We start from the raw sequence: 26,447 nt of genomic DNA on the forward strand, positions 1-26,447 counted from the left end.
GATTATAATGGTCAGTAGTTTAATAATAAAATAATATGTCTCTGTCAGGTATTATTTAAAGTCTGACGTATGCATTATTTCTAAAAGTCTCCCATCAATACATTGTTATTAGCGTATTCACAATTCAGCTACTAATTCTGATCTGTTTAAGATGTCAAATTTTACAGATACGATTTTGGTACTGACATTTATGATTTTGTTTTAGAAATTTAGGAAGATCTCATTGAAACCATAAAAAAGTATTTTTGGACATAGTAAATTTAATAATCACAATGTATGTTTATTATTCAAAAAAGTTTACTGTTTTGCAGATGTGAGTACGGCAGCGCTTTGTACATGGAAGAAATTTTGCACCAGGGATACTGTGACTGAGTTAAATTAGGACTTTAGATGGGGATGGGAGGAAGAGGTGGGGTTAATGGTCACCATTCCAAGACAGAAGATGGATGCTGGGTTGAGAGCAACTAATATAAAATATTGGGATGGTCAATACATAAGAAAAGAAAGAAAAGTATTATTTTACACAATAAACACAATGAAAGCATTTTTGGATACTGCTTGGAATATATTATTGATCTCTTAAATATGTACATGCAGGGTATCGAAATCATAAACATCTTTCATGTCACATACAGTTAGTGAGAAAGTATAAAGCATAGTTCTAATATTTGCTGGGAGCGTTTAACTGAGGCTAAACGCAGCATAATATTAGTATTTAGGAATATAATAAATAATGGCTAAAAACTACTGATAATAATTATAACTATTTCTCATACTTACTTCATCGATATACTCCTGTGAACGATCATTATACATATGACCATTGGTTTGAGAACCCATTAAAAACTGATCTTCAGCTCTGTACATCTTAGGTGGCAGAGAGTCTGAATACATTGCTTCATTTGGTACTCCGTAGATCATAGGTGGCATTATGTTCTGAGCGTTACCGTTACTTTCATAGCTACTGATACGATATTCGTCATTTGGATATTCTGAGTCCTCAGAGATGTAATAGTCAGAATCACTTCCCACTATCTGAGATCTGACAGGCATTTGTTGTTGTTGTTGTTGTTCTTGCAGCTGCTGCTGTTGCTGCTGCTGCTCTTGGGCTCTCTCTGCTCGTATGATGTTTTTTAATTCTTCAAAACTACTGTAACGTGGAGATGGCTGGTGAGCAGACGCATAAACTGGTGAGGGGCTCATGTAGGGTGATCGATGAAGAAGCCTAACTACTTCGTCATAGGGACTGTACTTTTGTCGAGCTTCAGAAGGCTGACGATGTTGTGGATAATGAACAACTGTGCCATAGACATAATCTCTTCCTGTGGTATCCAGAATATCATTTCCTAGAGACCTTGTATGTCCATATGGTTCCCAAACGTTATAAGCAAATGGATCTTTGTACATTGGTACCTCATTTGTGAGTTCTGTGATGCGTGACTGGCGTTTTGAGAAACGCCACATTTCTCTCAGTTCTTCACAAGTTGGTTCTCTTCCTGAGGGGCCGTCCCAAGGACTCATAGAGGACAAATGTGGATATTTGTAGGTAGCGAATTTATGCCAGAGTCTTTCCCTTCTTGGAATGGACATGCTAAAAACTGCACCAGAAACACACACAAGTATACCGATGATGGTGCAGGAATGCATTTTAGCCCTGCAACATTAAAATATCAGTATCAGATTTATTTGAAAAAGAAAAAGAGTCTACAACAAGAAAATAAATTATTGCCAGATATATGCAGCCTTTAAAAAAAAATTCATTACATATTGCACTTACAACTTACAGGTAGAAACAGAACAATTGTGAAACACAACAGTACAAAAATGAAATAAAATTTCCTTAACATTGGTTTTATAATATTCTAGTAGTATTTTTAATAAGTATACAGTTTTTAATTAAAATTAAAAATGCAATTGGTGCCGCATGTATGCTGCTTTACGAAAAAGGCTGACACAGAGTAAAACAGGAAAATGTTAAGAAATTGCAAGAACATGTATGAAACGGTGCAAGAAGTGCATTCCCATGCATGACATGAAGCACAACTGGACTTTTCTTTCTATTTCAACAATAACATAACAGTGACAGCTTTTAATAAAAAGATACAAAGTAATTTATTCCTACAGATAATAAGATTTCAGAAATAAATTTGGTGAAAAATGATAATCTTGTAATCCATCGCCATCTTGGAAAAAATGCAAAATTTTACGCCCTTTTTTTAGTTTTTGCCAAATAGCTTTCAAACTAAGCGTATGATATGAAACTTCATTCCAAATATTTTTGAAGTGCAGTGAGTACTTTTGAAGTAGATTAAATCTGATGAAAGGTGGGTTATATTTGATCTTTCTGTCTACAACAGCTTCGGCGACAGGACTACGAAAAATTTGAAGACAATATCAAAATACGATATAAGCTCGAATTTCTTGCTAGGCTTTATCTATTAACTTAAAAAATCGATCTTACAATCATAATTTATGAGATAGCTTTCAGATTCAAGTCATTCCGATTTGAGCATCAAGTTATTATTTCAGTACGTCAAATAGATCTTCAGATACAGCTTCTTGCGCTCATTCTTCAGTATGTGAAAGTTAAGTACATTTGTTTGTCCCGTATAACAAAATAACAGACAGTGCAAAAATGTTGTTAGTCAGCCTCTTTTTTGTATTGTGTGAACCACAATGTCGCCGGAGTTAAGGCTTTTGTATGACGTGGAGCGACGCAAGAGTGAGAGGAAACAGGTCGGTCTGAAGAGGACATCACGTTCTTTCGAACAAGTGTCCGGTCCTTCGTATCTAATGAAGTGTTAAATGTATGCTTCAAAACCATCAACGTTTATTGCAATGTTTAAATGAAATTACAATGCGCAATAGTTATAAAAGCTCAAATATGCAATAAATGTTCGAAATATATATTCATCGAAGTCCGCAGGTTAGATAAAAAAATTAACACGCCGTTTAGGTAATAAGAGTTTTAACTTTCCACAACAGGATTCCTAGAGAAGAAACTAGAAGTTATAGATTCGACCCGATAGTCACGTGAAGAATGACGTCATGATTCTGTGGAAAGAAATAACTTACTTTCTATGGAAAAAAGGGGGAAATGTCGATGTACATGACAGGAACGTTCAAGGTGATTGCATAATTGATATGAAAACGGTTAACACTGGTTTCCTTACCTAGAAATATCGAGATGAGGAAAACCTGAAAAAACTAAAGTTTATATGAAGAATGTGGGGTATAAGGTTATCTCGCAGTCACAATATGAATAGCGAAATTTAAAGCTTGAAGAAGAATGACTACGAATCATTGACATCGTGCCGGGGAAGGCCCTAATAATGATTTCCAGGAGAACTAAGAACTCTGTTGTACAGTCTCTTATTTCTTCAGCAGGTGATCGCTAATGTACAAAGGATAGACCTAAGCTCTGTGCATGGTAAAGCAAAGACGCTTCTAATCCTGAAGTTACACACATTGACTTCTTCTGAGAAAGGCTTTGGTTTGAGACATTTGGTAGGAACTTCTATTGGAGGTTGTTACGAATTGCGTGTAACTGGCAACTATCAGTAAGAGTCGTTCCTGATGGAAGACTACCTCAGTCTAGGAAGCTGCAGACATTCTGAAAAGAGCATTTGCCTCTCCAGATACAGCGTGAAAACCTTTTGTTACACGTCACAGATTGTCTGACCAAATGCTGCCCGCTAATCATATACACGAACGTATCTGCGTAAAAAGCTATCTACTACGTTTGCCTCAGAGTTGTAAGTAACCAATACCCAACGAATATATCCTGAGATGACTGTTGATGGAATAAGTACATTATCAACTCGTAACACACAGCGGCTACATTCCTGCAGTTACCACACGTCATGTTTTTACTGTTATCGATTAATCTGTGTTACGGGTCCTGATCTCTCCCATTGCGATTATCACACCTTCGGTCCCGTGAGAAAGGCCTTGAATGGACGACGAATCCTGTCGGACGAGGATATGAAGCAGGCAATTACGACCTTCCTCACGCGGCAAGACACAGTGTTTTAGCAAACGGGTATCTTCAACCTGGTGCTTCGGTAGTATGATTGCCTCAATGCTCACGGCGATTTTGCCTGATTGGTATACCGATTCTGGACTGTAGGGCCTTCGTACGAAAACGTCTTGTTCCCCTCTTATACATGACAGAGCTCCTTCTATGAATCAACATACCTTTCATATTGTATTTTTGGATTGTGATAGTCGCTAATTGTGGTGAGCACAGGTAGACAGCTGCCGATAGCACTGTAGAAGCATTCCCAAACAAGGGAGCCTGTAGCTCGAGCGTGTATGATATTCGACGTATTAATAGCTCTAAGCGGGTGTGGGATATCGTACAGCGTGAGAATCATAGACGACACAAGAGGTAATAGCAAGAGTAAGAGGTGTATTTCAAGCGTGAAAGATACAATGCTTCATTAATTATTTACATCATTAGACGTTAACTATTTATCTGATGGACCAAGGGGACAGTCGGCAGCATATCAACAATTGTTCTAATACTTTAAAAATGTAGTTAACATATTCATATACAAAACGGTTGAAGACGTTATCATCGCTCATATGGAGACGAATGACCACCAAAAGTAGCTCTGTTACAGGCTGAAGTTTGAATCCACCTCTAGGGGTGGTTGTAGTCGGTGGTTCTGTCAGCACAGAAAATAATATTGATGACACTCACTAATCATTAGGTGTTGTTTTTCTTCACAAATGTGCGAACAAGATTTTCTGGCGTCTCGACATTCAGTGGTTTCACAGAGGAAGCATCTAGACAGGTCGAGGGAGTAGTCATAACGTCTTGATTATCGCCTCGAAAAACCATGAAACATGCTGATGGTGTTAGTCCTTTTCTACATTTCAATGCGATGTAGTTTTTCCAACGATGTATGACTTGGCGGAGACCTTGGTTGTAGAATTCTGCATTTTGGTTGCCCAGGAAACCAATGTTATTTATAATCCACCTTGATCGCAAAAAAATGTTGATTCAGATGACCGGTTTCGGTTCCTCTAGAACCATCTTCAGATCTGTAACGATAATGATACTAATTTACTATTTCGCAAATGCAAAACTTTTTCATCGTATCCAATCTACATCAAATATACCAGAACGTACCTCCAATTTCGGTTACAGGAGTAACCCGTCCATACACAGCAAACTACACATGCTGTGTCACATAAAAGTGGTTGGCAGAATGCACGTCATTTATATAAATTATAAAACTATTACCGGCAGGTGGCGTCAGGTACATTTGTTATATTGCATATGCACATACTGTATTAAGTAGATTTTTATAATTTACTTTTATCTCTAAAAATACTTAATTAAAATCAGTAGATGTCAAGGTTAAAATCTGTGCTTGTCAATATTAAAATACACAGTAAAATTATCATTTTTATACGATCTACAAACAAAGGGCGATTTGTACATCCATGGCGCTGGTGCAGACTTGTTTTTCTCCATGGTGTGCTTTCGTGGTTTCCGCCATTTCGGTGTTGTGGTGCGATCCGCCCAATCGTCTGACGTCCATCGCCGTGGGCAAGAGGGCCGCGCAAGAGGACCCCGTCAACGACGCCAGGCGCTGCACGCATCTTCCAGCTTCCTCACCATGCACCATCACTCATCCCTCGGCCTGGACCTCCACACGCAACAGTTGTTATCTCAGTAAGTCGTCATAAATATTAAAACAAGCGTTGTGATTTAACTCACTTTGCTAGTTGAGGATTGATTATAGCAGGCTGGAGTGGCCGAGCGGTTCTAGGCGCTTCAGTCTGGAACCGCGCGACCGCTACGTCGCAGGTTCGAATCGTGCCTCGGGCATGGATGTGTGTGATGTCCTTAGGTTAGTTAGGTTTAAGTAGTTCTAAGTTCTAGGGGACTGATGACCTCAGAAGTTAAGTCCCATAGTGCTCAGAGCCAGCCGGCCGAAGTGGCCGTGCGGTTAAAGGCGCTGCAGTCTGGAACCGCAAGACCGCTACGGTCGAAGGTTCGAATCCTGCCTCGGGCATGGATGTTTGTGATGTCCTTAGGTTAGTTAGGTTTAACTAGTTCTAAGTTCTAGGGGACTAATGACCTCAGCAGTTGAGTCCCATAGTGCTCAGAGCTATTTGAGCCATTTTTGAGCTCAGAGCCATTTGAATCATTTTTTTGAGGATTAAAGTCGGATCTTTCTTTTTGTGGGCGTATATTCCAATTTCTTCCAAAATGTTAATAAACAGTCCCTTATGAGCTCTGTGCAGGTTGTCTAAATTTTGTTCAATGTTCTTGACTGAGTGCTTTAAGGCAGTCATATGCGCCCCAAACGCTGTTTTGTTTTGACAGTAGAAATTTAGACATCCTACATAGAGCTCATAAGGAACGGTTTCTTAAGATTTTGGAAGAAATTGAAATATACACCCACAAAAAGAAAGATCCGGATTTAATCCTGAACGGACAAAGCGAGTTTAAGTATAGCGCCTATTTTTATGACGACTTACTGAGTTAACAACTGTTGCGTGTGGAGGTCCAGGCCGAGGGATGAGAGATGGTGCATGGTGGGGAAGCTGGAAGATGCGTGCAGCGCCTGGCGTCGTTGACGGGGTCCTTCTGTGCGGCCCTCTCGCCCACGGCGATGGACGTCAGACGACTGGGTGGATCGCGCCACAACACCGAAATGACGGAAACCACGAAAGCACACCATGGAGGAAAACAAGTCTGCACCAGCGCCATGGATATAAAAATCGCCCTTTGTTTTTAGACGGTATAATAATGATAATTTTATTGTGTATTTTAATATTGACAAGCACAGATTTTAACCTTGACATCTACAGATTTTAATTAAGTATTTTTAGAGATAAAAGTAAATTACAAAAATCTACTTAATACAGTATGTGCATGTGTAATGTAACAAAGTACCAGACGCCACCTGTCGGTAATAGCTTTATAATTAATATAAATGACGTGCATTCTGTCAACCAATTTTATGTGACGTTGCATGTGAAATTTGCTGTGTATGGACGGGTTACTCCTGTAACCGAAATTGGAGGTACGTTCTGGTACATTTGATGTTGATTGGATAGGATGAAAAATTTTTGCATTTGCGAAATAGTAAATTAGTAATTATCGTTACAGATCTGAAGATGGTTCTAGAGGAAACGGAACCGGTCATGTGAATAAACATTTTTTGCAATCAAGGTGGATTATAAATAACATTGGAAAAACCAGTGATTGCGGTTATTCCATCAGACATTATGTCGTGTTTCCTGCCCACAGTGAGTGTAGCTGGCGGCAGCGACCGCGGGTACATGGGGCTGTGTGTCACGCTCCCGGGTACTTTCGAGACTGCGGCAGAGCGCGGAGCTGCCCCCGGCTCTTAGAGGCTTAGGTGGCTCGCAACGGTTCGGGTCCCGGCTGTGGCAGAATTGTCTGCGTCATCGGCATGACGTAGAGTAGCACAGATTCGACGTCACATCACTGTCCAGCTGTTCGATGACGACAGACTGATTCGAGCGCCGTTAAATACTGTTCCACCGTGCTGATTTCCGCAGTTTAACAGCGGTTAGTGTACCACGTAGTCTCTTCGCCGGCTTCGACCGACTTAGCGGTGGTCTGGTTTCGTCATGACGTTCTTCTACTGGTTCCAAGACTCGCTTATAAATATATCCCTTTGCAATAAGGACAGTGAAACAAAATCGGATATTGCAGAGAAGAAGCAAGTGTGATAGTTTCCTGGGCATACTGAGCTTGGACATTGTCGTGGAACTGGAAAATCCACTTGAACAGGTTTAAGAGACACTTCGTTTTGACAGACTCCTGTAATCTCGGCAGTAGATTTGGGTAGCATGTTCCTGTGATGAATTGCCCCTTTTGAGCATAATCTAGACCGCCCAGTTACATTAATATAACCATAACCTATGTTCGACGCCAACATGAAATACCCCCTCACAGACGGCAAGTTACCACACTAGCAGTGGAGGGTATATAAAACCTGCCGGGTGACGCGGAAAACAGTGCAGTCACTGTCCTAATGCGGAAATGGAGCCATTTATTCGAGCGCCAAATGGGCCCAATCATTGGCTTTCGAGCCAAGGGTCGAAGCATTTCCGAAATACTTAAGTTTTTAAACTGTTCTTGTGTCACATGTAGTTAAAGTATGCCATGCGTGGCAAAGAGGCCCTAACCAAATAAAGCCACTGGTTTTTTTTTATCATTATTCAAGTAATAGATGACAGGGGCGAAAGGCAGCTGTGGAGATGTGTACGGGTGATTAAATGCGCATCTGTTGAGCAGCAGACCACCCAGGTTAACCAGGGATCTACCAACGGTGTTTCCTCAATGACCATCCAACCCACGTCGCCGCTTATGGGCCTCCACAGCAGTCATATGTTTCATGCACCCATGACGACTGCTGTTCATCAACGACGAAAGCTGGAATTTGTACGCCATTGGCGCAACTGAATGTCCACTGAAAGGTGACAGGTAGCCTTTTCAGACGAATCATGTATCATGCTCCATCGGACAAGTGGCAATTGTCATGCACAGCTCTGCAACGATTCTCAGATTGGTCCAGGCTGGGAAGGGGATGCTAGGATATGAGGAATGTTTCCATAGCATTCCATGGGTGACCGTCTCATTTTGGAAGGCCCAAGGGAACGACACAAGTATGCATCAATCCTTGAGGACAAAGTCCACCCCTGCATGCAGTTTGTTTCTCCTCAGCACAATGGCATCTACCAGCAGGACAATGCAACGTGTCACATAGCTCGCAGTGTACATGCGAGGTTCGAGGAGCACCAAGATGAGTTTAACGTACTCCACTGGCCACCAGACCTCCAGAATTTAAGCCCAATCGATAATTGGTGGGACCGTCTCGATCAGGCTGTTCGCACCTTACGGGCTCGGATATGCATATAACTAGCATTTCAACACAGACTTACAAAGTAGGTAGTGTAACTCCAGTCCTAATCCAAATCAAAATTCGGTTTTGCAAAGAGTACTCTACAGCATCGTCCCCTTACTTAGCTCTCATTTATCCAGTGCAAAGTCCCAAGCGACTGAATAAAAGCGCAGGCGACTCCTGTATATAAGAAGGGTGAAAGAATGAACCCGAAAAATTACAGACGAATATTTTTAACATCGGTTTGCTGCAGAATCCTTGAACATATTCTCAGTTCGAATATAATAAAGTTCCTTGAGAGGGAACACCTTCTGTCCACAAATAAACACGGTTTTAGAAAACATCCCTCTTGCGAAACTCAGCTTGACCTTTTTTTACATGAGATCCTGTGAGCCATTGATGAAGGACCAATAGGTGCATTCCATATTCCAAGATTTCCGTAAAGCATTTGACATGATGCCACACTGCTGACTGTTAACGAAGGTAGAAGCATACGAAATAGGTTTCCAGATATGTTAGTGGCTCGTGGTGGGTTAAGTAGCAGAACACAGTATGTTCACCTCGACGGCGACTGCTCATCATAGACAAGGGTATCGGCAGGAGTGCCCCAGGGAAGCGTGATAGGACCGCTGTTATTTTCTGTTCACATAAATGATCTGGCGGACAGGTAGGCAGCAGTCTGCTGCTGTTTTCTGATAATGCTGTGGTGTATGGGAAAGTGTCGTCGTTTGGTGAGTGCAGGAGGGTACAAGATGGCTTAGACAAAATTTATAGTTGGAGCGATGAATGGCAACTAGCACTGAATGTAGAAAAATATAAGTTCATGCAGATGAATAGGAAAAACGAACCCGTAATGTTCGGATACAACATCAGTAGAGCGCTGCTTGACCTAGTCATGTTGGTTAAATATCTAGGCGTAATGTTACAAAGCAGTATGAAATGGGATGAGCGTGTAACGATTGTAATAGGAGAGGCTAATGGTCGACTTAAGTTTATTGGCAGAATTTGAGGAATGTGTGCTTCATCTGTAAAGGAGGCCGCATATACCGTAGAACACTAGTGCCACACATTGTTGAGTACTGTTAGAGTGTTTGGGATCCGCACCAGGTCGGTTTAATGGAAGACATCGAAGCATTTCAGAGTTGCCAGTAGGTTCAAACAACAAGCAGTTATTACGGAAATGCTTCGGACACTCAAATGGGAATTGCTGGAGAAAGGGTGAGAGAGATTAGGGCTTGTACGGAAGGGTACAGAAGAGGAAAGGAAATGACTAGCAGTGGTACAAGGTACCCTCCACCACGAACCATCGTTGGCTTGCGGGGTATGTACGTAGACGTAGGTGCATATGTAACTCCACCTACATTCTGTACGTTAGGGAAGGTTATACAGTATGTTTCTCATTCGGAAATCGCATCTGAACTTTATGTATTTGTGAGAAGGACGTGTTATGCCTCGCGTAAGAATGCGAAGCGCCTACGAGAAAGTGTCGGAATTCTGCAGTGGCACGATCACGATCCATCTAGAATACGGTTTATCGTTCCCCGACATTGCTGGTCGCGTTGATCTCGATCCCACGGCTGACATGCGAATATGGGATTTATGAGTTCAGAATGGCGAAACTAAACGCCATGCAGAATGTCAGCGGACCGTACGACAAAAGCCCAAGAGGACAGACGTATTGTTCACTAGCATGTGCAGGATCGTAGAGCCGCGTCACGTCCTTTTATTTAGGAAATGGGTTTGTCTGAAAAAAAAGTATCTATATGGACAGGGCGACGACGTCCGGTAGTATCACGGACTATACGCACGGCGACCATTGTTGTGGCATCCCTTGACGGGACAGCAGAGAGAAGCGCGCCGACAGCGCCCCAACGAAAATACTGGACACCTGAGTGGCACCGCATCGTCTCTTCAGACAAGTTCTGCTTCTGCGTGTAGCATCACTATGAATGTTTCAAGATGGAGAGGCTCCGAGGAGTATGAAAGTTGTTGGTCTGCATTTACCATCGTCATTCGGGCCCAGCACTTGGCGCTATAATACGGGTTGTCTTTGGATGCACAACACAGTTATCTCTGGTTCGTATAACTGGGAATTTAGGAGACAGGTGTTATGTTTCTGACGTGTTAAGGCTGGTGTCTGTGCCCTATTTTAGAAGTCTACATGGCGTTATAATTCAACAAATAAGGTCATGTTTCACGTTCCGTCCTGAACTGCCTCACTATCGAGGGTGTTTGAGTATTGCTCTGGCCAGTATGTTCTCCAGGTCTCCCACCCATGGAAAACAAATGATTAGGGGTTCTCAACAGACTGGGACGCCACCGCTCGCCAATCACTACGAACGCCACCGCTCGTCAATCACTACGACTGACGCATGGAATGACGTACATATATCACTCATCCATTTGGTGCCCAGTCGGCCGTCACTGTTGGCAGAAATGGCAGCTTTGTGTACTAACTGATGCACCCCGTATAGCCGCAAATCATCTACAAATTTAATCGTGTATTCTTCCTACTATACTGTAAACACACAATATGAAATATTTCATTATTTGTTATTCTTCCTCATGTTGCAGTTCTGAAGGTTAGCAAATTAAATCAGTTACCTCGATATTTCCAATTTCACATTACTGATTTGTTTGAATTTTATTGTGTTTTTAATGTTGGCGTCACCCTTACTCCTTGACATATGCACTGAAGCGCCAAAGAAACTGGTATAGACATACGTATTCAAATACAGAGATATGTAAACAGACAGAATACGGCACTGCGGTCAGCAACGCCTATATAAGACAACAAGTGTCTGGCGCAGTAATTAGATCGGTTACTGCTGCTACAATGGCAGCTTATCAAGATTTAAGTGAGTTTGAACGTGGTGTTATAGCCGGCGCACGAGCGATGGGACACAGCATCTTCGAGGTAACGTTGAAGTATTTTCCCGTACGACCGTTGCACGAGTGTACCGAGAATATCAGGAATCCGGTAATACATCAAATCTCCAACATCGCTGCGACAGGAAAAAGATCCTGCGAGAACGGGACCAACGACGACTGAAGAGAATCGATCAACGTGACAGAAGTGCAACCCTTTCGCAAATTGCTACGGATTTCAATGGTAGGCCATCAACAAGTGTCAGAATGCGAACCATATAACGAAACATCATCGATATTGACTTTCAGAGCCGAAGGCCCACGCGTGTGCCATTGATGACTGTACAACAGAAAGCTTTACGCCTCGCCTGGGCCCATCAACACCGACACTGGGCTGTTGATTACGGGAAACATGTTGCCTGGTCGGACGTGTCTCGTTTCGAATTTCATCGAGTGAATGGACGTGTACGGGTATGGAGAAAACCTCATGAATCCATGGACCCTTCATGTCAGCAGGGGACTGTTCAAGCTGGTGGAGGGTTTGTAATGGTGTGGGGCTGTGCAGTTGGAGTGATACAGGATCCCTGGTATGTCTAGATACGACTCTGACAGGTGAAACGTATGTAAGCATCCCGTATGATCACCTGCATCCATTCATGTGCATTGTGCATTCCGACGGACTAGGGCAATTGCAGCAGGACAGTGCAACCTCCCACACGTCGAGAATTGCTACAAAGAGGCTTTAAGAACGTTCTTCAGAGTTTAAACATTTCCGCTGGCCACCAAACTCCCCAGACATGAACATTATTGGGCATATCTGGGATGCCTTGCAACGTGCTCTTCAGAAGAGATCTCCACCCCCTCGTACTCTTACGGATTTATGGACAGCCCTGCAGGATTCATGGTGTCAGTTTCCTCCAGCACTGCTTCAGGCATTATTCGAGTCCATGCCACATCGTGTTGCGGCCCTTCTGTGTGATCGCCGGGGCCCTACACGATATTAGGCAGGTGTACCAGTTTCTTTGGTTCTTCAGTGTATGTAAAATGATCAACATGTGATTGTCTTATAATTTTTCGATGCGATAATGTTATTCAAAACTTTGTATCTCAAGATCTATTTAATACTACGAAATAGTGGGTGGTTATATTTAGTTAATTAACTCTACTTTGAAAGTTATATAGTAGAATTATACTATAGTACCCGTCACTTACAAACTTCTGGGTGAAAATTATCAGATAGTTCTTCCTATTTAGGAAAAATTTGCCAAAACTCGAACTATTAAACTCTTGGAGACAGAGAAAGAGGGGATGAGTTCACCTTTTATGAAATTCAGTCTACTCAAAAAAAGTGTTCAGCAAGTTATTTATCATCCGCTTAATTTTGTAAATGTTTGGCTCAAAACCGAAAAAAATTGCGGTTTCATGTTGCTGGGATATTAATTATGCTAAACATTGTAGATAAGCCTCTGGGAAACAATCAGGATGCCTTCCCTTGCAACATATTAAAATTTACTCAAACCTAATTGATTTATCACTTCTCTTGTACTTCACACACGTATTTATAAGTAATTAGGAATTTCAATTCTCAAGAATTGATATAAAATTGATTATTGTGCATTTGGCATCAGACAGCTTTAGACACATCAATTGAGCTATTCAGAAAGCTTCTCAGGTAAGCTATTTCATCAGCACAAGAAATCAGTGAAACTGGAAGTAGGCATTACTTAGACATTATTGTTCACATTTCTGACATATTGTAGTAACATTACGTGAAGAATGGAATTTAATGTAAGAGATACTATTTAAGACTAGAAAGTACATAAATAAATTAACTATGTGCCGCAATTAGCTTTGGAGAATGTCCATATTCGCTGCGTGCAAGTATGCACGCTACAGTGTTCTGTGCTATGTTACCTCTGTGAGTACCTGTAATCACCTGCGACACAAATAGATTTAGTTCAGTTAGAAATCTGATTGCAAAACATTCATTAATTACTTGAAAATGTGTTGCTACGTATGGGCTATTTGTTTCGATCCCAAAATGCTTGAGTTGAATGCACGACAAAAAGTGTTGCAGTAGAATAAAATACAATACGAAATGGTTATTCAGATATCGTTTCGTTTATTCCAACTTACCAACTGAAGAGTGAGAAATGTTTTGACGTTCTGTTAACAGTGTTTAATATGAGAGTTTAGGCCAAGCAGACATATGTAGCGAGGATATAATTTATTTTTACACCAAGCACATAAAATCAAAGAAATTCCTACACATGATATATTCGACGCAGAACACACTATAAAACAGAATTCAGCAGGATTTCAAATTGTCGTGGGTGATTCTCTAAATATCCTGATTTGTATCAGGAATATTTCAGTATACTGGTATGTCCTGGAGAAGAGAACTAATTGTGTACTAGTGATTACAGCTTGATTACATTGTTTGTCAAGTAGACATTGACATCACAGTCATTCATGAGAACTAGATACGAAAACGTTCTCACAATGTTCTTCCAACATCAAAAGCCATATACGTCGAACGTCTGTACCTGTTCCGTCGAGCCCTTTTGGATAACCAGATGAGCAAATTCCTTGTCCTCAGATACGATGCTCTAGAGTCCAAATAGTTCTAGCACACTGACCATCCCAAGAATCTGAACAAAAATACAAATTTTTCTCCATCACTGGGAAAAAGACATCTTCGAAATATCTTTTGTTCTGGACAGACGTTTGTTTATCAGATTTCGATATTGTCATACGGACATTTAGGGCTTCAGAAAGAGATTCTCGAATTCTCAGTCCAAACAAACCTTTAGTTTCTCTAAAATCTATGAAAAGGTTTATAGCTAGTGTGAAAATACAGTTTTGAGAGTCATACCTGAGGAAAAGACACTTAATCATCTGATAATCCCTAAAGGCTTGACAGCACAGGTATAGCCGTTGGACATATACAGCTTCTGATGTTGGAAGAACTTTGTGAGAAGACTTTCAGGTCTATTGATTGATTAAGATGTCAGTCCCTACTTGAGAAACAATATAATCAAGCTGCAGTCACTAGTACATAATCAATTCTCTTCGCTAAGACCTACCAGTGTACTCAAATATGCTTTACACAAATCAGGATATTTAGAGGATTCCTGTAACAATTTGAAATCCTGATGGATTTTGTTTGACATTCTGTTCTCCATCGTGAATATTACGTGAAGGAATTGCATTCATTTTCCTGATTGGTGTAAGAAAAACGTTATGTTTCAAGCATTTTTACAGATTATCATTATTTTAATGTTTTCGTATCATGATAAGGAGTTATTTACTATTTCCAATTAACAAATACACTTACATTGAGTGGTAAACTAAAAACAATAGAAAAAATTGATGTTAAACGAAAAATAGCAATTCAAAATATAAAATGAATAATTAGAATAATAATAAATGTTTACATAATGCAATTAGTTACATCGAAATTACTCTCACAGCTCTCTGAGTACAGCTTTTTTTCTAAAAATGGCATTTAAGAAACCAGATTTATTACACATGGATGAACGTGGCTTGAAAGCTACTTTAACTGAAGTTGTAACAAAAGTTTTCAGTTTTCAAAAATGATAGTGGGTTATTTTGCAGAAATTCAAATTATTACAAATGTTAATAGTATAAGATGTGTGACTGCCATAATAAAACATGGGACAAGCAATAATCAGTCGTTATATGCAGACAGGGGTGCCCCATCCATCGGATGGAATTCCCAGGAGAACACGTGACTGCAAAAACAAGTCCAGAGATGGAATGCTGCTTGATAACCAAAGTCCACGATAAAGAAAAAAAAATTTCTAGTGGATACAGGGGCTCATGTATTGGTCGCCAGTCTATATCTCATGGCCTGAAAGATATTGAGGTCTCCAAGGTATAGGTTCTGTGTAGTGGTGATAATGATGTGAGGTCATTGGAAACAACACTGCTCAGTTGTGGAGGTGCTGCCATGTGTTGGGGAAGGATACGGTATGATTGTGGGACTCGACCTCAAATATCACGCAAAATTGATGTTTTGCATTGTGTAATTGAACCTTCAGGGCAACAGCTGTAAGTATTGTGACGTCATGAGGTTCACCAGTTATAAAGATAGTACTAAATAATGTGCAGACACAGGCACTAAAGATCAATTTACATGATACAATGCCACAAGGTACATGTTGTAGACCCATTAGAAACTACGGAAAAATTTGGTAAGTCACACTGTTTCGTACGCAGAAGTTTAGTACGTATCAGTAATGTGGACGGTGATTTTATGGTTCCAGTCAGTTTCGATAATTTTGATATGAATGAAGCGAGTCTGATAAAGGAATTGTTGATTGCTAATTTCGATATTTTAGATGAAGACGGCATAGATAAGACAAATAAGGACCGCTGCTGCAAGAGAACCATCGACCCACCTGAATTACGAGAAAAGTGAAATATTTACAAGGGAACGATAGGAAAGCGATTAACTTCGTTACTGCAGCTCACAGATTTATGTCACCCGGGTGGACCCGCAACGTCAGTCACGCAGTTCAGGACACCAACGGGGAATAACGTTCAGTGTATAAGAAACTATACAGAATTCCAAAATGTATACAACTGATAATGGAAAAACTTATCAGCTAACAGTTAGCAGATGGTATTATTAAATATGGTGATAGCCCATGGAGAGCGACTGCCATTTTGGCCCACAGAGAAGTCGCCAGATGGCAATAGGAAATACATATTTTTCTGTGACTACTGATAGCTGGGTGCAGGAAACATCACCGATGCATATCCTATATCAAACATAATGTGGAACCTGGTGACCTTGGTTCAGAGTATCTATCCGCCAATGGATTAAAGAGTGGATACCATCAATTGGAGGTGCCACTAGAAGACTGGCTGAAGACAGATTTCATTCCCCTGAGGCTATTTTCAGTACCATCGCAAGCCATTCGGACTCAAGTTTCCACCTGTCACTTTTCAAAGATTATTGGCTGGAGTGAATAGAGAACTGAAGCTGAAACAATGTATACTTTAGCTTGATTTCATCATAGCGTTTTTAAAAGGCGTGAACAACATGTACAATGACTGGAGGAAGTGTTCAAAAGACTGATGACAGTGTGGCTAATGCTGAGCATTGATAAATATCATTTTGCAGTAATGGAGGTCAGTTATCTTGGCCATATGATTAATCAGGAAGGTGTGTGAAAAGATTCATGCTTAATCTCGGCGTTTTGGAACATCTCACCACTACAGACAGCTAAACAGTTACAATCGTTTTGGGTCTGTGTAACTCTGTAGCTGTTATCGTAATTTTGTAAAGAACTTTACTGTAGTTGCTGAACGTTTGAACTGCTTGTTATGTAAAGTAGCAAAAGTTGAATGGTCTACCAAATGTCCAACAGTGTTTTATACTTTTAAGCAAGCGTTTACATTAGGTCCAGTTTTGATGTTTCCAAACTTTTGAAGAAGAATTTATTCTGTCCTGTAATGCGAGCAGTATGGTGATTGTTTGTATCCTTAATCAGATTATAGATAATGTCGAACGCTGACAGCACTCAGTGGAGCGTGTGGTCAAGGAAAAATGATATATTCAACTTGAAATACATATAATTATCATTAGTAATGCGAGGCAGACGCGCCTGACTCCAGCAACTTTGGCCATAGTCAGCTCTCAGGCTGCTGTTTCTGCCCCAGGTGAACAGATGCATGCATAGGCACCCTGTGATGCTGATGTCAGGCTGAACAACGGACGTTGGTCTGAGAGTAGGCCACAGCTTTGACGTCAGCAGCATTCTCCTGCTTCAGCTGCACAGCTATTCCTTTGTGGACCGCCCGCATTTGGCAACTCAGACCATGCTCACATCCTCCATGAGGTGGGTGGAGACTGCCATGCATGGGACACAACCTGCTGCCCCCTGACAGCAGTCTGACGATAGCAGGCACGGACAGCAGGTGGTGGCTGGCCCGATCCGGTCTCGAACACATAGTGGCAGCTCGTGATGCATGGTCTTCTTGTTGTCTAGCTACGATCTGGCGTGGTGGTGGTGTTACTGCTGCTGGACTTCAAATGAATCTGCCTAAGAATTCCCACCCATTTATATGGCTGAGACATATGTGACTTCTGTGTGGTGCAAGGTTCCACTGATCTGTCTTACAATCCAACCCACATGTCGCCTCACTCCACTAACCGGCCTGTGGTTGCTATTGCAACATTTCATGGTGGCTTTCTTATAACTTTTTTACTAATCTCTCTAAAGACTGGGTAGCAACACTACACCAACAAAGAAAAGCCTGTAGCATGAATGTCCCAACAGCTGAACAAAGCAGAATGAAATTATTCCGCGAATGAGAAGAAAAGTTTGGCTGTTATCTACGATATTTCTTACTTCCACTGCTATTTAATGACTAAAAGTTTTAAGTAGTGATGGATCATGCGACGTTAAAATGGCTACTGGAGCTGAAGATTCCTTCCCGCAGACTGACAAGGTGGTCCCTACAAGTGATTAACTTTAATTACAAAGTAGTGCAAGAGCTAGGGAAGGGATATACCAACATAAATTGTTTGAGTAGGAAAACTGCAGCTCTAGAAGCACTGGGCACGTACATTGCTGAGTGGCAAATGGCCCAGGCAGATGACACTGACTGCGACATATTTAAGTCACAACTACAATTCGTCATGCATGATGGCTTATTGTGCATAATGACAAACTGTGGACAACGAGTGGTAGTACTTGCAGTGTTCCTGGACGAAGTTTAGAAACAAGCACATGACCATCTGTTGCCAGGCCACGGAGGGCAGAAAGCAACTGATAGATAGGTTGCCGAGAAATCTTTAGGGAGGATCAGGAAACGAGATGTCGAACAATACGTCAGGGACTGTGTACAGTGTGCACCAAGGACTAATCTTAGCTACTGGCCAATTCCATTACAAAGTGTAGCAGAAGTATCTCAACCCTTCTGGATGGTAGGATGGATATTTTAGATCTATTTGTTAGGAAAACAGTAAGGAGTAGGTATATGCTGGACCACTTCTCACGATATATTGGAATAACTGATCAACAAACGAGTACAGTTGCCCAACCAATGGCGAACAATTGGTTGCTCACCTTTGGCACTGCAGATATTGTAATCACAGATCAAGACGCTAATTTTATACCGGATGTGATGAAGCAATGATAACGGTTCCCTTCTCTCAGATGGCATAACGGAATGGGGGTCCTAGATGAATGTCGTAGTCTTTGTGACGCTGCACCAGAAGGAGAGTGGCAACTGTATCATAGATTCAGCCTCTAGAGCCTGGAGTACTGTTCTCCAGGCAACTGGACGTTGTACTGACAAACCAACGGTGGGTACTTTTTGTCTGATTTTCAATTCATGGGAAGTTAGCGATGAATTGCATAGATTGTAGGATGCGGTTGTGGAGCTGCATCAAGAGGCACAGAAGGAGACAGTATTAACTAAAGTGCAAGGGGAATACCGAGGACTGCAGTTCTCGTATGCAAACTAAGGGAAAAGCTGACACTAGTGATCGGTACGAAGAACCCTGGTACGTAAGAAAAGAGGTTGTTTAGATGCTGCTGGAAAGTTATTCAAAATTGACACAGCCAAAAACGAAGACCTCTGGAATTTGAGCAACACAATAGCCCAGAGCCAGAATGTGGTCCCCAAAGTGTTCCTCTAGGGCATCAAACACTCTCCTGCTTCGATGGGGTTGAGCTCCAACTTGCATGAACCACATTTTGCAGAAATCAGGGTCACTTTGTATAATGGGGATGAAATCATGTTCCAAAACGTTTACGTACCGTTCGGTAGTCACCGTACTATCAAGGAATATCGCATTGATTACACCGTGACTGGCCATTGCACACCACATAGTCACCTGTTGAGGGTGAAGACACTTCTCGACCGCGAAATGCGGATTCTCAGTCTCCCAAATGCACCAATATTGATTATTGACGAACCCATCCAAATGAAAGTGGACTTCGACGCTAAACCAAACCATACAGCGCATACTAGTTCTCATCATGCCCTGCGGCCAACCGTGCAGTTTGAACGTCCTAACGTAAACCGTTCAGAAGTTATGACGATTTCATTTCATATAGTTCAAAAAAATGTTCAAATGTGTGTGAAATCTTATGGGACTTAACCGCTAAGGTCATCAGTCCCTAAGCTTATACACTACTTAACGTAAATTATCCAAAGGACAAACACACCCATGCCCAAGGGAGGACTCGAACCTCCGCCGGGACCAGCCGCACAGTCCATGACTGCAGCGCCGTAGTCATATAGTTCAATAACGGTCACCCTGTAGAATCGGGCTGACTGTGCTGTGGAGCCAAATGAGAGAGTGAAGGGAAATTAGTTTGGTACACTGCAACACCATTCTTCAGTGTGTTCTGAATGCCCCAGTGTTATTAAGAGATTTCATATAAGTTCAAGATTATGGAACGTAAGAGTTTCTTTGTCAGGTAATGTCATAAACCAATGATTTATATAGAGAGAAGAGAACACAGAAAGAGAAGATGTAGCAGCAAGTGATGACTGACCCTGCTGTTAGTTCGTATAATAATCTGTTGTAAGATGTGCTGAAGAAAGGAGGTGGTATTAGGGTGATATAAAATTTGTTTTGTAAATCTAATCCAAGAATATTTACGCTTCTACAAAATCTGATCTCAGCTATTACATTTTCCTAACATTTCTAACATCTGTTGAAAGTATAAAGCACTCATAGAACACAATGTGATAATAGGATTTATGGGGAGAACTTCTACAGGTTAGCTTTGTCATAATATTCCAAAACTCAAACGCTGTTATATGAACATAAAATTTTCAAAAATTTGTAGTACAAATTGCCGAAAGAAGGTACATGTAGGCTAAGTTCATATTCTTGACATTGAAGGAAAAAGGAAGCGCCTAAAACCTATTAAATCGTCATTAAATATATTTCACTATGTGTTGATAATTTCAACGATGAAATGTTAATGGTGGGTGTGCTGGAGCCAGGAACTAGTCATACTTATCGCTGACGGCATAAAGTGGATCCAAACAAATTGAGCAGGAGCCTAAAATGGAATACAATCTGTAAATTGTTTAGCCATCCGTCTAATTTTATATCTGGGTAAGAGTCATCTGAATCGAAATTTATACTCTGAGGTCAGAGAAGCCATGTTTGTTTTAGTGAAGTGTCTTAAACGAGCAGGCACTTGGGGGGCATGGCCAGTTGCCAATGTCAGTCAGCAGTGTAGGGCATTATGACAAAGTGCATTACAGTTGTGACATCAATGCTCGATGTTAAGTTGGCAACACTTGACCATATACCAGTGGACATGTTCAGATGACAACATATTGAACGGTAAACGTTCATCAACATAAAACGAGTGATATCTAAAGTAAAAGTTCGTTATTTCGCTTTTATATGAGAAACAAACTGAAAATGAAGTATGCCACAAGAAGTACTGGCGCTTTAGATACTTTTTTTAACTGTCACATAATGAAAATAGCGGGTTAAAGTCTCAATGGGAGTATTACAAGCCTTTCAGAATCTCAATAAGGAATGAAATCTGCTCAGTGGAAATACAATGGGCAACATGCACTGATCCGATAAAGGAACTGCCCCAAAGTATACACCGAGGGAGGTGGCGCAGTCTTTAGCATACTGGACTCGCATTCAGAACGACGACGGTTCGAACACGCGTCCGGCCAATCCTGATTTAGGTTTTCCGTGATTTCCCTAAATCGCTTCAGGCAAATGCCGGGATGGTTACTTTGACAGGGCACGGCCGACTTCCTTCCCCATCCTTCCCAAACCGATGACTTCGTTGTTTGGCCCCTTCCCCCAAATCAACCAATCACCCGACCAAAGTATATTCCTACGTGCATTTTGATATTTAAAAAAACAACAGCGCGCACTGTCAAGTCGAGAATGTTGCGTGTTGAAATGGTGGACACCAAACAGTTGTCCTTAACTCTCCACTCTCACAGTACACGAAAGGCTAGATCCAACGTCTACAAATACATAAAAAAATTTAATTGTGGATTAAACTATTCCCTCGAAACCCTTCAGGCAGAAATGTCAGATAACTTTACATTTTACTTGGAACCGAATCAGGTGCAGGATCTATTTATGAAGACTATTCGAAGTAAGCAACTCTGAAATAGAATAAATATCTCGTCGTAATTTGGGCTAGGGACAAGAAAATAATCGAGTTAGTTAACACAATGCTATGAGATGAAGATAATATCCGAAGAGGGAAATATCGCATACGATTCATTATATGAAACATTCTCACTCTCAAGTGGTTACTGAGTTGTTGTCTTCCAGATGCATAAGAAAGTTATTATTAACCGAGAGGTTACTCGCTTGGATGTTCTACTACTGAGTCTGAATACCGATTTTATCTACAGGGAGAATGTGGTAAGACATGACAATCCTTTCCTTTCCTGAACGATTCAAAATATGGAAACTACGTTTTCTGACAATTATAGTACGCAGAGGGGTAGATAACTTTGTTATATGTTATTACTCTTAAGCATTATATCATCAGAGATATTGAAGTAAATTTTTTGTATTGGACGAAATAATACTCGTTAGTACGGTGGTGGGTTTAGCTTTACTCGGGGGGGGGGGGGGGGGGAAGGGGGGTGTCCTGACGATACTACGACATTCAAAACATTGGATGTAGAAGGAGGTACTTTTCTCTTATCACGGGCTACCCCCTGGGCAATTTTACCACTGACTCTGAGGGAAGTGCGTCGGGAGTTTCCCTAGTCAGAAGTATTCGATGAACGAAATTTACTGCGAAAAGGACTTGTCGATAGTCCCGAAATAGAAACTGCCTTTGTGAGAAGGAGTTGGCACACGCCTTCAAAAAGTTTCCTTTCGAAGGCCGTAAAGGCCGTACGGGGCACCGCCGTGAGCATTGAGGTAATCCTCGCACGGATACAGCTGGTTGAAGACGTCCGTTTGATATGTGCATTTTGATATTAAAAAAAGCAACAGCCCTTACTGTCAAGTCGAGAACGTGGACTTTTATGAGGAGTTGCAACAGTTGTTGCAAGGCTGACTCGGTAGAGACGATGCTTCTCTCTTCGGCGATGACTGATGACTGGACTGAGCGACACTGCGCTCAGACGTAAGTGAGAGCATGGAAACTTATGGGCATGACTACACAACGGTCTTCATTCGTCGCTGCCTCTGCCAGTGACTACGTTTACTTTTGCATCCGTCTCGCTGTACGGGCCTTGCCTTGGCGCCTCGCTCTTCGGACGACACCACAATAATGATGTTTTTTACGGATAAGTATACTTTTTTCACGAAATTCGATATTTATTAAAACACGAGAACAGGGTATAATGGTTGTTAACATTGGCTTTCAAACATTTCGCGAAAGATTCTGAGAAATATGCTGAAACTGAGAAGCAAGGTGGCCAGTACAAACACCTCTACCGACGAAGCTGGGCATAAGAAGTGTTTGCACAGCAACAGCGGATTCCGGCCGTCTTCCCTCCCAATTTTAGCACATTTTTCAGATAATTCTGCGGAACGTTTCAACGCCAACATTAATAAACGTTACATAACTGTACTCGTCTTTTAAGGAACTGTCCATTGTCGTTAAACAAAGTATATCATTTCATTAGAAAGCAAATTTAGTTCAAAGTCTCGGTTAATAAAAGTGTTTACAGTATTAACCGTTTAACAAAATTACATTCTCCTCCACATAGTTACAGTTGAGAAAACACACTTTCAATACGTTGAATGGTTCTCAAATTTAAGAGGTGTTACATATTACGCGACTTACCCTGTAAATAGCGACACAATACCTTAACAGTTAGTATATGTTACAAATCAGAAGTTGAAAGATACGTATTGCAGTAATACCACTCGTTTACTTCGAATATGTGGCTTCTAATGTTTCCTTATTATACCAGAGTAACGAAAGTAGTGCGAAAGAGGGTGCTGAATAGCAACGCAGCCCGCCCGGTTGGCCGTACGGTCTAACGCACGGGTTTCCGGATTGGGAAATAGCGCCTGGTCCCCGGCACGAATTCACCTGGTGGACTTGTGTATAGGTCCGGTGAGCCGGCAAGTCTGTGGATTGTTTTAAGGCGGTTTTCCGTCTGCCTCGGCGAATGCGCGCTGGTTCCCCTTCTTCCGCCTGAGCTACACTATGTCGGCGATTGCTGCGCAAGCAAGTTCTCCACGCAGGCGTACACCACCACGCAAAGATAGAGGTTACACTCGTCTGGTGTGAGATGTTCTCTGATGCGGGGAGGGGGAGTGGGGGGGGGGGGGGGTTCCACTGGGGGCCGAATCGCACAATAACCCTGAAAGAGTGGTTCGGTATGGGGCGGCGGAGGGGTGAAGTGGACTGCGGTAGTCGTCGTGGGGTTGTGGACCACTGCGGCTGCGGCGGGGACGGAGCCTCTCCGTCGTTTCTAGGCCCCCAGTTAACATACAATACAATAGCAACGCAGGTGTGTCACATATACAAGTGTACCAAATATTCGTATGATGAAGGCAACACACTTGTAGCAAGGTTGTAGTAAAATATTAGTTTCCTTCTGGGCCATCAATCGAACTGTGTGATGGAAAAGTGATTGCACAATAATAGCTATAGAAGGCACTTACTTCATTGGCCTCACCACCAAACTATTATACTTCACATTTGATAGTAATCAAATACTGATTTATGAATGACGTCTGTGGGGCTTCTTTACTTGCTTCATCGAACAGTATTGATACTAATGCTCTTACTGTTATGTGAACGGAAGAAAGAATAAATAACACAAATTTGTTGAATGACATATATGTGCTGACTGATGACGACTTCGTTTCTTGGTAAACCAGTTGTACCTGTAATTAATGCATTTTATTGAAAAAATTAGACTAATATGGTTTATGTCTCTAAATATTGAGATATAAACTTATCAAAAGATCAAAGTCAATTACCATATATCATAATTCAGTATACAATTATAAAATACTGGAAAAAATGCCTCACATGTGGTTAGCATTACCATAGGGAACTTTTTTGCACTGCTGTTTACACAACAACATAAAGAGAAATGAAAGATTTCGTGGAGCAGCATACATTTTTCTAAGTCATATAGAACTGTTCGCTACATCCATTTACAGTTCCCCATAGACAGGGGTTTCCTATATGAAAAGCAAACAAAATGTGACTCGTGCCAGAAGAAAACAAAAATTATGTACTCCCCATGCAAAGTGGAGTACTGACGGACGCATGCAACATTATCAAGGCTCACCCAAGACAACGTTTACAAATTTCGTGAAAGGAGTAATTTCCCTGCGTCAGGCCATTTTTTTGTTTGACACAAATAGTTTATTTCATTGGCAAATTGCTATGTTGTTTCACTGGGTAGCGTATTATTAAGCAACATCACCCAAAATTACGTTATATATTTCCATTTGTCAGCATGTTATCATCCACAGAGAAGCGTGGAATACGTAGATCAACAGGTAATGGACTCCCGTATTGCCGCTGAACTGAGTGATGTACATTAAAAGTGTGGGGTGCTGTATGCATATTGAAAAAATGAAGCCATATGCGGGTTTAGCAACCGTACCAGCACACACAGTAGAATAAAATGGTGCAGAAAATATTTCTAAATAAAACACATGTGGCGTAGTCAACGTCGTAAACCCAAACGGCATAAAAAAGCTCGTAGATTTTGGTGCGCTCTGGTTTTAAGACGTTCAGAATGACATGCGATTTTTTTAATTTCAAGATATACGCTTACCTATTTTAATGTAAGATACTGTGTTTACTAGTGCGGTGACTAGAGTCACATTTGGGTTGTATTTTTTTGCGATAGATGCAGAATATTGTATCTGGAAATGCACAATGCTGTTCCCTTCGACGGGAGTATGGAGTGCCGTTACATAATCTATTCTGCACTGTTGTCTGAGTCGTAACATACTGGGAAATGGAAGTGTATGACGTAATTTTTATGTAATGTAGTTCGATTATTGCTTAGGGGGAAAATTAGCTAAGTCTCAAGGAAATAAAGTGATTGCTTCGAATAAGAAACACCTGAGGCAAGAAAATTACTTCTTAAAAGAACTTCGGTTGTGGATCCAAGCGTTACAAAAGGCAATGAACATGCACAAACATCACAATGGTCGTGTTGCTACTTGATGATGTATCATGCGTGTAATCTGCCAAATACCATTATTTTGATGTTCATCAATAGAGTTAGGGCATCACTGCGCCTTCTCTTTCTGCAAATTGTCTTCTTTTTGGTGACTTACTAGTTATCCAAGCGACGAACGTTTGCTTTGCTCCTTCTTCATGATTGTTGTCTTTTGTGATGGAGACTTATAGGAATCTTACAAACACAGTATAACTAATGCAAAATTTAATTGAGGTGGCTTTCAAGTCGATGTGAAACCTCTTCCAGAGTTTTCTTTTCGGTTTTTAAGCTGTCAAGTGAAGTCTGTACAGATGCTGGAACGTCATTGAGTTTCGTTGTTTTCTCACAACTGCTGCAGCCTATGAACTGTTCTTATCAGTTTCAGTAAGGATGCTCTCGGCTGATAGCATTGCTACTGTGCAAAGATGCAGGGTGTTTAGAGGCAGACTCACCTCTGGGGGCTGAGCAGTGCACCAGTGCACCGCTTTGGGCCTGACGCAAGCTAGCAACATCCACACCACGCTGCGGGTC

The 26,447-nt window shown here is 41.3% G+C and overlaps 1 protein-coding gene across 1 annotated transcript in view; it reads right to left on the minus strand.

Moving 5' to 3' along the window:
- Positions 1-744: 744 nt before the first annotated feature.
- The window catches only part of LOC126470692 (uncharacterized), a 45,286-nt gene continuing 19,583 nt past the window's right edge, over positions 745-26,447 (minus strand). Inside the window, exon 2 of the mRNA XM_050098692.1 lies at positions 745-1,654. Coding sequence (XP_049954649.1) covers positions 745-1,647 — 903 coding nt within the window. The 5' untranslated portion in view covers positions 1,648-1,654. The remainder of the gene's footprint in view (positions 1,655-26,447) is intronic.

The sequence above is a fragment of the Schistocerca serialis genome, chromosome 3 (genome assembly GCF_023864345.2).
Source record: "Schistocerca serialis cubense isolate TAMUIC-IGC-003099 chromosome 3, iqSchSeri2.2, whole genome shotgun sequence".
Classification (NCBI taxonomy): Eukaryota; Metazoa; Arthropoda; class Insecta; order Orthoptera; family Acrididae; genus Schistocerca; species Schistocerca serialis.